This window comes from Opisthorchis viverrini, assembly GCF_000715545.1.
Source record: "Opisthorchis viverrini unplaced genomic scaffold opera_v5_409, whole genome shotgun sequence".
NCBI lineage: Eukaryota > Metazoa > Platyhelminthes > Trematoda > Opisthorchiida > Opisthorchiidae > Opisthorchis > Opisthorchis viverrini.
The window spans coordinates 261,504-274,299 of record NW_008752066.1 but is presented as its reverse complement, the minus strand read 5'-3'; the positions used below and the strand labels follow the sequence as shown (position 1 = coordinate 274,299).

Sequence of the window (12,796 nt, the reverse complement as noted above, 5' to 3'; positions counted from 1 at the left end):
TTTGGAGGTGTACACATCTCAGAATGCTTGCTATAGATAAACACCAGGTCGATCCTCACCACTATTTTCTCTCCTTTTTGCTGTAAGGTTCTAAGTACGATTAGATAAACTCTGTGATTCTACGGAAGTGAAGCATGAGTGACAACACTGATGTTGCTTTCTCTGGTGATAATATTAACATCAGTAATAATGATAGTGGGTGAAACGATAGAAGTCTGTATTTAGTACTGTAAGAACAGTGAAAAATAGCCCCATGGGGATTCGTGCGATTCGTGTCGCTGATGATTACTAGTAAGGATGAAGAGCCTCTATGGTGCTTTTTGGCTGTTTGGCTTAGACTGACTGATTACGACTGATTCGACTATGACTTCCAAATCCCCTCATTCTACCAACAATCTGCGAGTAACTTAGGGAAATAGCAGCCTGAATGAATCTTCTGTTTGAGATGTCACTATCCAAGGATCCGGTTATCATGTGATCGCGTAACATGAAAACTCAATTGACCCATGAATATATCAAGTCATTTACAACAAACACTGTTGAAGAGTGTAATATGAGCGAACAGCTTTCAGTGAGGGTCATCAGAGATGATCCGGAAGAACAGTATTCTAAACGAAGTCCAAGTGACACTTGAACTCTTCTCCGAGGAGGCTGACGCTTCTGTCAGTCTGTTTCACATGTTGATAGTTCTAGACTAGAGAAGCTGATGTTTTTCGTTTTGCCAAACCTTTATTCCTTCTGCCTGATTCCAATACTTCAGTGCATTGATAATCCTCTAGCTTTAAAATCTCCCAGTTTGCAGGATTGGCGAGGCTCCTTAGTGGTTTGGGTGGTGTGATTAAGCCAACCCTTAACTCTAACCCATGTATCGAGACCATGCCATTTATTTGAGTCTATCGCTGGTAACACTTCAGGTAAGGGCTCATAGCTCGTGTACGGTATTCAAGGGTTGAAACCTAACATAGATCTTGTAAGGGGACGTGAGTACCCGGGGTATTCTCAGATGATGTGGTGCACGGCTGGCTGTCCTAGATCGCCACTTGACATGGAGTGAACGAATACAATTTAGCTGTGACTCATCGCTCCAGGTATCTGACAACGGCTCTCTTTGGGGTAGGTGCATATCTGGTAAGCTCACTTGGGAAACGTTGTGGGCCTGAGGCATCGGCTGCAATGAGGTGCTGGCAATTAAGACGTTCATTTGAGGCACTCAGGGAACACCGCAAGCATGCAATTTATCGGAGACGGGCTGGGTAGTCATTTTGTGAAAATCTCGCACTCCCAGCTAGTTTTTAGTAAATTGCACTCCTCAGTAGTTTTGTAAGTAGATGTTGGTTACAACTATCGGTTAATTAATGGAACAGTAGACCGTACTTGACCATCAAACAGCCGTGTGCACATGTACGACTACAACCACACACGAATGTGGAAGTTCGTCGTCCACTCTTATGGCTGGCAAATGCATTCATTCTGCACACGTGACAAAACGTCCGCAATTCAACCAATCTGTGAATAGGCAAACGTCCATTCTTTGTCTTCGCAACCTGCATCGATCAGGGTTCGCGACTTTTGATTGGTTAGCTACGGAATAGATTCATATCTTTGCTAGGTCCATCTCTAAATCAGTCGTCCTGTGTAGAGCGGGCCGAAACACGTTCTGAGAGAGTTGCAAATTAATGTCGAAGTCCACAAGCCAAACTAAGATACGAAAGCGCCCTAAACGATGTGCTTTGGGCATATACCACACAGGTGCTGTACTCCTGTTTATTGGAATACTGGTTGCTATTGCTGGTCTGGCCACACCCAGATTGTTTGATGTGTACATTTCTGATTTGAGGAAGCCAGCTCGATTCCTTTACGCCCGCATTGCAGTTGGACTGTTCTCTGTGGCACCCGAGGTTAAGTGGCTTTCTTTGGAACAGGACAGTCTTCAACACGGTCTAGAGTTGACGGGTAGGTTATTCAACAGAACTAGACTCTTTTGTTCTTATGTTCCCCTTTTTTCCTGTAAAACTAAAATTTGTTTCAATGGGTCGATATTTTTCAAACCTATAAAACAACGAATCAAATTTTGTGGTTAGACGAAATCGAGCACGGCCAAAAAAATGATCTTTGAAAACTTCGGAAACGGTTCAACTTGACTTGACTCTGAATTGTCTTTTTGGATTACCAGGGTACTTGGGCTAAGTAGCAGAGACTAATTAATGGCCGGACTAGCTGACTCCCACGCATTTGCTTCTGAACCCCCAGTCAACTAATCAGCTTTAAGCATTCGAATCCTCAGGTGCTCCGTACTTATGCAACTCTATTCAAGCCTCATTCACCAACGACACCGCTTGAGTTGATCGTGCAAGTTGGGCTGTTGGTATCAGGAAAGCAACGCAATTGCTCTCATTTGTTTGCGCCACTGATTGATGGTTATCCGAAGGGCACGGCGGACGGTCAGTTATGGGATATAGTCACCACGCATGAAAATTCAAATTTTGGCTCCAAAACACCAATAGTGTTAGATGGGAAGTTAGCAGGACACGATAAGCTATTCGCTTTCTATACAGGCCAGTCTAGTCACAGTACACTAAAATAGACTATCTGCCTACCAACCTTCATATGACTGGCTTTTAAAGGAATAAGAGAGAGAGATGCCGACCCTATTTTTGACCTTTGTAACAGCATCAGTTCGCCGCGTAGTCTATCCCTCTTTCAGTTTTGATCATACGCAGACGCATATAATGCTTGTGAATGATTTGCATTCTCTTGAACAACACACAATCTTGTTCCACTGATTGTCTAAAATATCCGGATCTGTCAGCAGAAGAAGACATTTGATACTTTTGACATTTTGGGCAAGCATTCTTTCCTATTTGATCGTCGATGAAGTCTTGTCTGCTGTACTTGTCTGCTGCCTTGTAACCGATTAACAATCTACGGGCTGAACTTTTTCTCGGTAGAGGAAGACCATTTAGTTTCTGCAACAGACGAATAGGTTCTTACTATGCAACAATAGCAGGTATACTTTTATCGGTGGAATTCAACGACGTGAATATAGGCGCGTAATCAGTCACACTTATGCTACATTCCACTCAACTCTGTCTTCCTTGTGGACTTTTACAATCATCACTCTCATTTGGACAGTTCTTTCCTGGCTCGAGATAGCTCAATGATTGAGTCCCGGATTTACTGGACGGAAGGTCCTTGTTTCGAATCCAACCTCCACATTCCGACTATTCTTATCTGAACTCAGGCAACCTGGCCATATGGCAGCCCTAGTGTTTTCTTCGAGTGGCATGCCAGCTAGGCACAAAAAGGGTGTTAAGCTGAACGAGTATTTTCATTATTGCCACCGTGGGACATTTTTGTTAAGCTTGTTGGAACTCACTATGTTGTTATGGCATAAAATGCTTAGGAATAAGATCCAACACCTAATGTCGAATCCGTTTAATACCTCGACTCTCACAATACTTCCCTTGCAAGACATGCAGGTTAGCCGAAACGATTGTGAGCGAATGTGCTTTTCCGAACTGTCTAGTGGAGTCCCTTCAAAAACCCCGAATTATGTGTAACGTCACTTTAGCGGAGTTCTAGACTCAAGATGGTGACATGAAGCGAAAAGACCATGTTTTCATTACTGATTACAGATTAAGTTGCATTTGAAGGGAAGAACGTCTATTTGAAATCACCCAAATGTCCGGATTCGAGCATTCGAATACTGACCATACCCGGCATAGTCAGCCCGATTCAGTTTATCAAATATAAACCTTGCACCAAGGGTACGTTCGTTCAGTCTGTCATAGTTTCGGTCACTGGAAAGTGGGAGAATGTGGGACATACAGCCTAGCCTTGGGATCGATGGTATGTTCAGGTAGTTAGGAAACTGGGCACTACGCATTGAAGGCGATAACCTTGATGCACGCCCGCCACTGACTGCGCGATCGGGCCATTTCAGCCAGTGTCATTAATCATTAGTGAGTTGAGTCCCGAGGTACTCAATCGACCCGACTAAGTTGGTTAGCGTTTTCATGCCTCGTTATATCATAGACTGCCCACCTCTCAATAGCTCCCACTCAGGACAAAGCTGGGTGAAAAGAGCTCTGCAAGGCAGACGGTTTTCTGGCCTACGGAGTACATGCCCTAACCAGCGTAACCTACGAGGCGTAACTCACTCCTCATGGGGGAGTTCCTTTTTCCCAGGACTATCTGGCGTACCTCAGCATTGTTAATCTTCGCCATACACGCGTGACCCAGCCGCTTTTTAACCGCTTCAAGTGAAGCTGTCATTGCTGATTCTGATCGGGATTGTTCCTACGATAAGTCGTTGTTCTGATCACTGGGACTAACCCGGATTCACCCAGTGTTCTCAAAAACTGGCTGACGACCAGGGCTACTTTAGTACCGTGAAGCTGAAGTAATTCAAATGTAGGGTGACAATATTGTTAGGTGCTCCATAAACACGACACAAACGCGGCTGATGCGGAAGGTTCCTGCTATGACGGTGTTAATGCGTGTTTCAGAACGCCATTTTGCCTCCAATGACTAACTTTTTGCTATAATCATGCTTTTGAAAGTTTATGCTTATCATGCTTTATTATTGCCTGACCGAAAAGTCTTTAGTATAGCCAATGACTTACGCACTTCCGTAAGTGTATTCTGATTGTTGGTTTCTGCTGAATGAGCGTTCTGTCCCATCGAATATTTTTGGTACCACAAGATGCACGGACAATGATAAACCCTGCCTTCGTTTATTCTCCTATCACAAAGAACGTTTGGATTGTTGCGCTGAGTGCTTCAAACAATCTGTAATTTCACTCCGACTACCGATTTTGGACGGTGACTACGTAACCACCTTGGAAATGTATGCACGTAACCCCTCACTTAAAAGGGATCGAGCTTTTTAGACCGATTACATTTTGTCTGCTTCGTTCAAAGACGGGAGTCAATTTATTGGTCTGCCCTAAACAATTTGCCTTTGTCCATAAGGAGGGCTGTGTCTAGGATAACTGGAGTGAGTCGATCATAGTGGCCCTGTTCAAAAAGGGTGCTTGCTGTGAATGTGACAACCTTAGAGGTGTTGATTGTACTCCCTTGTTCAATGGGTCTTTTGCGTCACCGATTTCCTCTTTGCTTACGGTGGGAAGCGAAACTTTAACCCGCAGCTAAAGATCGTGTTTTCGGACGCGGAGCAATCCACGCCACCATCCTCCGTGTTGGTGTTAGAGCAGTGTCATATATACAAGTGACCCATATTCTTAGTTTTCTTTGGCTTCAGGTACACATTGAACTTTTTCGATCAGCCAACGCCTCTAATAACGCTCATTTAATAAGAGCTGTGTCAGAGGTTGATGAGCAGAATTCTTCTGATATTCAGAAGCCTCCAAGGGTCCCCATACACAAAGACCTGTCGAACCCCGGCATTGATCAATCAATGAGACAAATGCTGGAAGGTCTCCCAAATTCAGTTCCTGGATTGTTGCTGGTGTGAACTTTGTCGGTCTTGAAGATTCCCTTAAGCCTGTGAGGATTAACATAACGCCCAGACACTATTAAATAGCATAGATACATTCCTACTATCTTTTGGTGTGTGCTTTGAACCGCAGAAGTAAAATATGTCGTTAAGAATGCCTGGTCGTTAAAACTGCCCCTGCAAAAAATACTGGATATTATGGAGAATCGGTCATAAGTTCATAGTTGTATTAGCCTTGACGTAAATGTGTTCGGTGCATTAATCTCAAATTTCCGAACCAGATTCACCAACTGGTACTATAATTATCCGAAAGCACGCCATTATGTCTCAGGAATGGCGTATATTATGCAGCAGTGCGAGTTGTGCTGTTTGCTCCTGACGAGGCAGTGACCTGAAGAGTCTTCGGGATCCTGAACACCAGTATTTTGGAACAGTATCCGGCGTTGTTTGGTGTCGGTGAATTCATGCTTAAAAAAGAGGCTTTTGGTTGCGTAACAAGTGCTTCCTCCAAAAAAACGGAGCACTCTGTGGTATAAATTGTGATTGTCTGGTCGTGTGTCACACGTACTGAGTCATCATTTGCCCGTACTGTTGTTTTCCACACCTTCCGAATGGCGCAAACTGCTAGATGAGCAAGTCAGGACTTGGCAGGTGTCAGGACGATAAGGAGAAATTCGGATATTGATTGGGATTCGGTGAAGCACCAGTGTTAGCATGCACCTGTGGAATGTGGAACATACCCACCTAATGTGTCAGGTGTCCGTCACATAAATCTTCGCACTACTGAAGGTCTTAGATCAGCCGAGATGACACGAGGCGGTGTGCAGTTATCAGCGAAATCGCCTGGGTCTAAAAGTACAAAATCCAAGTAGCCTTAGATCCAATTAACCAGCCCACCCCCATCCCCAAACTAATTGTCCCAGCACCCTTGGACGAACACAGGTGAACGAAATCTGTGAACGACCCCAAGAGGAATTTTCCATTAAGGTGTCCTAGACTGAAGAAGCAAGGACGAAAAAATCCGGGTTCATCATAAAGACGAACCCCCCCTAACCGATCTATCGTAAAGCTTAGTCATCGCACTAATCAACAAACAGGGACATCAGACTGAACACCCAGCACTGATCACGTCACTAGTCATAAGGAATCTCGCGGATTGGTTCCCTGACTGCCTTAAAAACCCAATCAACCTACTTACTTACTCACTTGGCCTGACGAAGCTTTTGTGTCAAAAGCGAAACGTTGCCCAGCAATAAATCCACCGATTGTTTACCAAACCCCTCTGAAAAGTGTCCCTTTCTTAGATGTGTGGACTAGCCAGAATAGAACAGTATGACGGCTGTTCGAAATGAATGGGATGTGAACTTTACAAGTTCCACAACTACCCATCAACAGTCCTTATACTTGCCTATCCCTACTTGATGCCACTCGATGCATAATCGAAAGCCTTTTCACTGGCCGGCGGTCTGCAAACATTTGCTACCTGATGCCTTATGTTGACTTTACCACCGCGGAGCCACTATCATCTGTCTTGTGACCCGACTCTTACAACTAGGCTACTCAGTTTCGCACATCCAGCCAATTCTATCGAGCTAATTTCGCAGGATTATGAACGGAACATTACAAGAAAATCTCATCTCTTTACTACTCCAAATTTTATCTAACTTATGTAAGCTTTAACTACTGGAAAACTGAGTTTGCGTCCACCATAATTCACTTTGAGGTTGAAATTATTTAACGTTTTCGATACAGGATCTCATAGTTTAGACACTTTCTCTCTGATTCCTTCGCAGAAGCATGGAGAAAATTTGCGACAAAAATCAGTTTACTCGCAATGAGTGAATCTCACAGCATATCCCTTGTGAATTTTGTGGCATTACATAACAGTACTCCTACACGGCGACCCTCCCCGTGATGAATCCGACTTTAATGTAACCGTAAGGTACTGCGCGACACAGACAAGCGCCATCTCTCCGTGATACGATCTCATTCAGTCGGCTTTTCTAAGTTTTGATAGAGGGTTACTTACTGCCTTTCAGTGTGACAAAGAAATTTACAATTTTAGATCGTTTGATTTTGTGGTACGTATCTTCTTCCGGCTGTTGGAAAGGTGGAGACTTTTCTTGTTTGGGCAGTTTGTTGATAGGGAAAACACAAGATTTTGATGTTCGGAGCTGGCTCCAGTCATGGCCTTATTTGATTCACCGTAAAGCACAATTTTCCGAATTGGACCCTATATTTTTGCACTGCATGTTCACCTGCTTAGTATGATGGAATAGGCGCATCTTTCTTGAGGTCGTGGAACCCAATTCTTGCAGGTCCCTAAAAATTTGGTGGATTATCATGCAAGCTAGCAGCCTTATCACCTTCATAGTAGATAGAAGGAGTAACTCCAGTCGAGTGGAAAACTCACTTTCTGAAGAGTAACAACTCGGTATTCGCCAACAAAATCTAAATGTCAGTTTACTAGGATCTTCCATAGTCGTCGATTGATCATTCAGCATCCCAGAATTTGTCCATCCTTTTATCAGCCTCGTATAAAATCTTTACAATGACGACCCCGTGAATAGCTTGGAAAAGGGTGACGCGTTTTCAGAGCTGCGCCACATCTTCCAAGTGTTTAATGAGTAGATCAGTGCCTGCTTGCCCAGATACTGAGTATTACTGAGTACTAAACTGCCGACAAGGCTTACAGCAATCCTAGACAACTCGTGAGGCTGTCAGACGTTAGCGATTTGCCGGGACCTGAGTATTTAAATGGAAGTTGCCTGTGATGCTTAAATCTACCCTGGCTTATCAGTTATTCATTTATAAGCCTGTTTACTGTCCTCTCTCTCTCTCTCTCTCTCTCTCTCTCTCTATATATATATATATATATATATATATATAGCCCTTTCTGACACCCTGGAAAATAGCGAACAATTCCAAAACAGCACATAGTTTTAGCTACGTGCTTTATTACCATACCGATTGACATCACCTGATAAATGACAAGTTCAGGTAACTAATCAACGGTTCTCCCCGTCTCCAGATTCTCAGTGGATTGGCGCAAAGTACGCGGTCATCAGTGGCCTGCTGGTTGCCACTGCGTCTTTCATATTGCACGTGGTTTTAGCCTGTCGTTCGACTGTGCTAACATGGAGATCCGTAGTGTTCGAAATATGTGGATTACTGATTGCAGGTAAGTTGCGTGTGTACCCACCTTCTCGTGATTCGAGAGAAATTCTTATGACAAAACAGACTCCAGTTTCTAAATTTTTTGTGTCTACCAAAACCAATTCTTCACTTCGAAAGAATTCTACAAAGAAAAAAATCTTCCAGTTGTGGCACTCTTTTCGTGCCTCTCTGCCGTGCAAACTGGGATACTGCCAGGTTGCCCAAACCTAGACAGGACCAGTCGAGATGTTAAGGTCAGGTTCGGACCACGGGCCTTCCAGTCCGTAATTTGGTGCCTTAACTACTGAGCTCTCCCGAACTCTGAGCTATCTCAAGCTCCAAACGGGACCCATTGGCCGCACGGTGATCTTAGCTGCAAAACCTTCACGGTTGGAGTAAAACACTTTTTGTTCCAAATGTTGCATTTTGTTCATATTTTGCAACTTTCCAGATTTAATTGTCCACTGAAGCCATCTTACCTCTGGCGGAAAAGTCTGATGGAATAATTTCCCAGCATCGCTGAGACGCCGGGACGCCTAAATGGGGCCCAAAAGTTTGGACCGGTCCTCTGAACTCAATGACCTGATTGATTTAGTCCATCAGGGACACGTCATAGCTTTCGTAAATTCAATTCTATTGTGCGAATGCTGAGCGCTGCTCCCAACTGCCAAGATGAATAACAATCATTTGTATCGGCCTTAACGGTAATATGTTATCCGAAGTCGCGGTAGTCGACGCAGGCCTTTGAGCAACTGAAGAGATGAAAGTTTTTTTTGGCTTGCCAGTCAGTGGACTTTTTTTTCTACACCTCAAACCTGGATGTCTTGCGAGTGGTTGTTGATATGTTCTTCAAGCCTGGGACTAGCTTGTCACCAACCGCGATGATATCAACACTAAGATGTGGTGCAGTGGTTTAGTAGTCAAAGGATCAATACAAAGAGGAGTTATGGTAGTGATAATTTCGATACAAATGCGAAAGAACCCAAACATTTGGGAGAATTTAGAGCGTCTGTAGTTGGATAAGACACGCTACTGGAGTTGAATGGAATAAAAGCTAAATTCACTTATGAGAATGGCAGACAACGTATACTGTCGTGCAAACATTCTTGAATTGTGTTATTGCGTGACCAACACAGAACAGCAGATATTAGGAGGCTTGAAAGTGGGACAACTCTCTCTGTGCCAGGACATTGCTTCGTCAGAGCTTACATTCACATTACCGAATGTCACTACCGTTTGTGTTTGTAGTCCGCACAGACCATAACAGATGCACACAATGGCATGACTAGTGGATTCGGAACAAACAGGATTAGGAAACGAGAGTACCTAGACAATCCTCCTCAATGAACTAGTCAACATATATATATATGCACTAGATTGAATGAGTATTCTTAAGACTGTGTAAACCAGTCGATGAGCTAATCGGAATGAATTCGACTGCATACATTTCTATGTTATTTACAGTTATTGCGGTGCTTGTCGGACTCAGTCTGGCCGAAAACGAAATCGAGTATGTCCACGACCACGGAGATGAAGCTTTAAAACGTTTTCTCTCGGTCAATCAGTTGCTGTCGGAGAGCGAATTCGAACAAGCGGGATCAGCCAACCAAGATCGAGTTATCGTCGATGCGGTTGCAACCAACCTGGCCGAAGCTAGAGGGAACTTGGATGGTGGGGATTTTGCCCTTTCCCTAACCGCACCTCAGATCAACTTCGCCCTACTCATCGCAGCTGATTTTCTATTTCTTGTTGCCTTTCTGTTTGTCCTCATCTACTTCGTGCGCCTATGTGAAAAAGCAATAGAAACGAATAAACAACTACGGTCTGCCCGAACAAGTAGCCTTGATGAAGGTGCCTGATTAGAATACAAGGTTCACATTGACCTTGGCGCGCCTCCTTTTCTATCCATACAGCAGCTCCATTAGATTATTTCACTCAATCATGCACATACACGCATACACACGCTTTGTGTCGCTTTTGAGTTATGACTCATTTTCCAGCCAACACTAAACACCTCACTTCACCGTCTCTACTTACTATTGAGCTAATGATACAAACATGCTGTTTATATCTTATCGATCGATATGTACAGAGAGTTACCGGCTGACAAGCGCGGTCGTTTTTTCGCAAATTGTTTGTATCCAACACTAACTTGATTGCGCCGATTTTTTTAAAACGAGCTTGGTAGCATTATGGTGTTCATGATAGTGACGTGGTCCGGAAGAATTGAGTGCGATCGATAAGTAAATGACGACAAATGTTCTATTCTACGTACGCATTTGAAGGACTAGAATTGGTTACATTTCGTTTTCCACTGAAAATGTCTCTTTATCGGTAAGATTTCAATTTTCCCTTCAGTTGACCACCATGGACTGGAATCGCTGCGTTAAACAACAGGGTGCTACCGTTTCTGAACCGTAACAATGTGTTATTTATTTTGGATAACAAGATCATGTACAGTGGACCGAAACTCGAAATCCCTTAAGCAGGGGCAGGGAGTAGGGTGAAAACCTTTGTTATCCGGGTCCAGTGCGTTGTCAGAAAGAAAAAAAACCATTCGGCATCCATTCTGGCCACAGTGACAACACATTTACGAAGAAAATTCCTCAGAATGTTGAAGCTGCACTCGTTTGTTGAGTTTTTTCAGAAAGAACAAATGTAGCTGGTGTTAAGATGGATTAACTCAGCATTGAGGAATCGGTGAGTGCCTCACCTATAGCCTCGTTAAAAAGGCAGATGTTGTCCGCAGGGGAGGGTGCAGTGAACCTATGCAGAACGGATTTGCAAAGGAATCTACACGTGAGGAATACCTGACGTCGTTTTCCTATAGATTCCAACCAACTCCCATGTTCTGTTCGCCTACATTGTTGGCGTTATGTCCTCACACTGCAAGCAGCCAAGTGTCTCTCTCAACAGACTGTTCAAATACCGACAGATCGTTGGATGGCATCAATTCATTCGATGGTTAATTGATGACATCATTGAAGTATCACGAGTGGAGTAGCTTTTCTTACCGGCAAACCAAGATCGTAAGCTAAATTCTGCAGAGTTATCCGGATATTTTGTAACAGAGCAAACCGCACTTGTTTGGAAATGGCCACTTGAACTTGGGAACCTGTTCGTCGAGATGAATATGTAGGGACACAATGCGAAGAAGAAACGGGACAACGGAGAACTGGAAATACGCGCAAACGAAGTATTTGGTGTCGGGAATAGTGAATGATGACAGGAGCGGTGCACATGAAAGCTTTTGCAATCGAATACCCAGAGTTCAGTCTACTGTGACAATTTTCCTACGTTTGATGCTGTGTCACCGAAATGTGAGTTTCTTTTCTATCCAAACGCAACGTGCATAAAAAGAATGCCACGTCCGGCGTGACGGTGAGATTTAGACTTATAATATGACAAGCCAGTGTATCGCATTAGCAAGTCAGAAAATCTGGTGGAATCGTCCAAACAAGCTTCGGTCTGAAACACGAGGGGTCGAGTATAAGAAGCACACTCGGGCTCTTAACTTTTCTCAAGATAGTTTCCCCGGAGAACATCACGTGTGACAATGAATTGAAAGTAATAAAATTTCATTTATAGACGTAGTACACTACTCATAAGTCTGCTGTAAATCCTTCGACAGCGCACAACCGGCTTCGCCCTTTTCGGGCGAAGTCCTCAGGTTCCCATCAACCTTATGTTCTACTTGAACCCAAACTGAAGGAAATTAGCGAAATGCACTCGTTTGAAATCAAATTATGTCTCTTGGGATACTTATCAGGAACTCAACTGAATCTCTCGTTTACTATGTTTCCGAGCAAGCTTATGAGTAATATGTTACGTCTATACGTGTATCGCGATATCTCGAATATCGTACCAACTGAAAAATCAGGCGGCCTACTTGTTCTCAAATGAGTTTACTTCGCTAATAGGATTTCAGTTATTATGTCAACGTACTCAATCTGTTTCCTGTCTACTTATTCCTAGGGTTTTAATACAGGGGCACTTGGTAGTGAACGTTGCACATAAGTGCATTGTGAGATGGAACCAGAGAGGCATCGTCTGCATTGTAAACAGCAAACAAAAAGTAATAAGTTTTTGTTTATCATAATATGGGTAGTCCATTACTGTACTAAACAACGGGAAAAAAGAGTTGGCATAGCATTTCCAACATTAATTATGCAAACACAACAT

General features: G+C 43.5%; 2 protein-coding genes across 2 annotated transcripts in view; one reads left to right on the top strand and one right to left on the bottom strand.

Annotated features, from left to right (window-relative positions):
- T265_10801 (hypothetical protein) overlaps window positions 1–12,796 on the bottom strand; it is a gene marked incomplete at both ends in the record, with an annotated part of 130,068 nt that overhangs the window by 5,613 nt on the left and 111,659 nt on the right. The window lies entirely within an intron of this gene.
- On the top strand, window positions 1,616–10,943 carry T265_10804 (hypothetical protein; the record flags this gene model as incomplete). The annotated part of the gene is made up of 3 exons (XM_009177278.1): window positions 1,616–1,953; window positions 8,490–8,639; window positions 10,079–10,943. The coding sequence occupies 3 exons, from the start codon at window positions 1,677–1,679 to the stop codon at window positions 10,471–10,473; spliced, it is 822 nt and encodes a 273-aa protein (XP_009175542.1).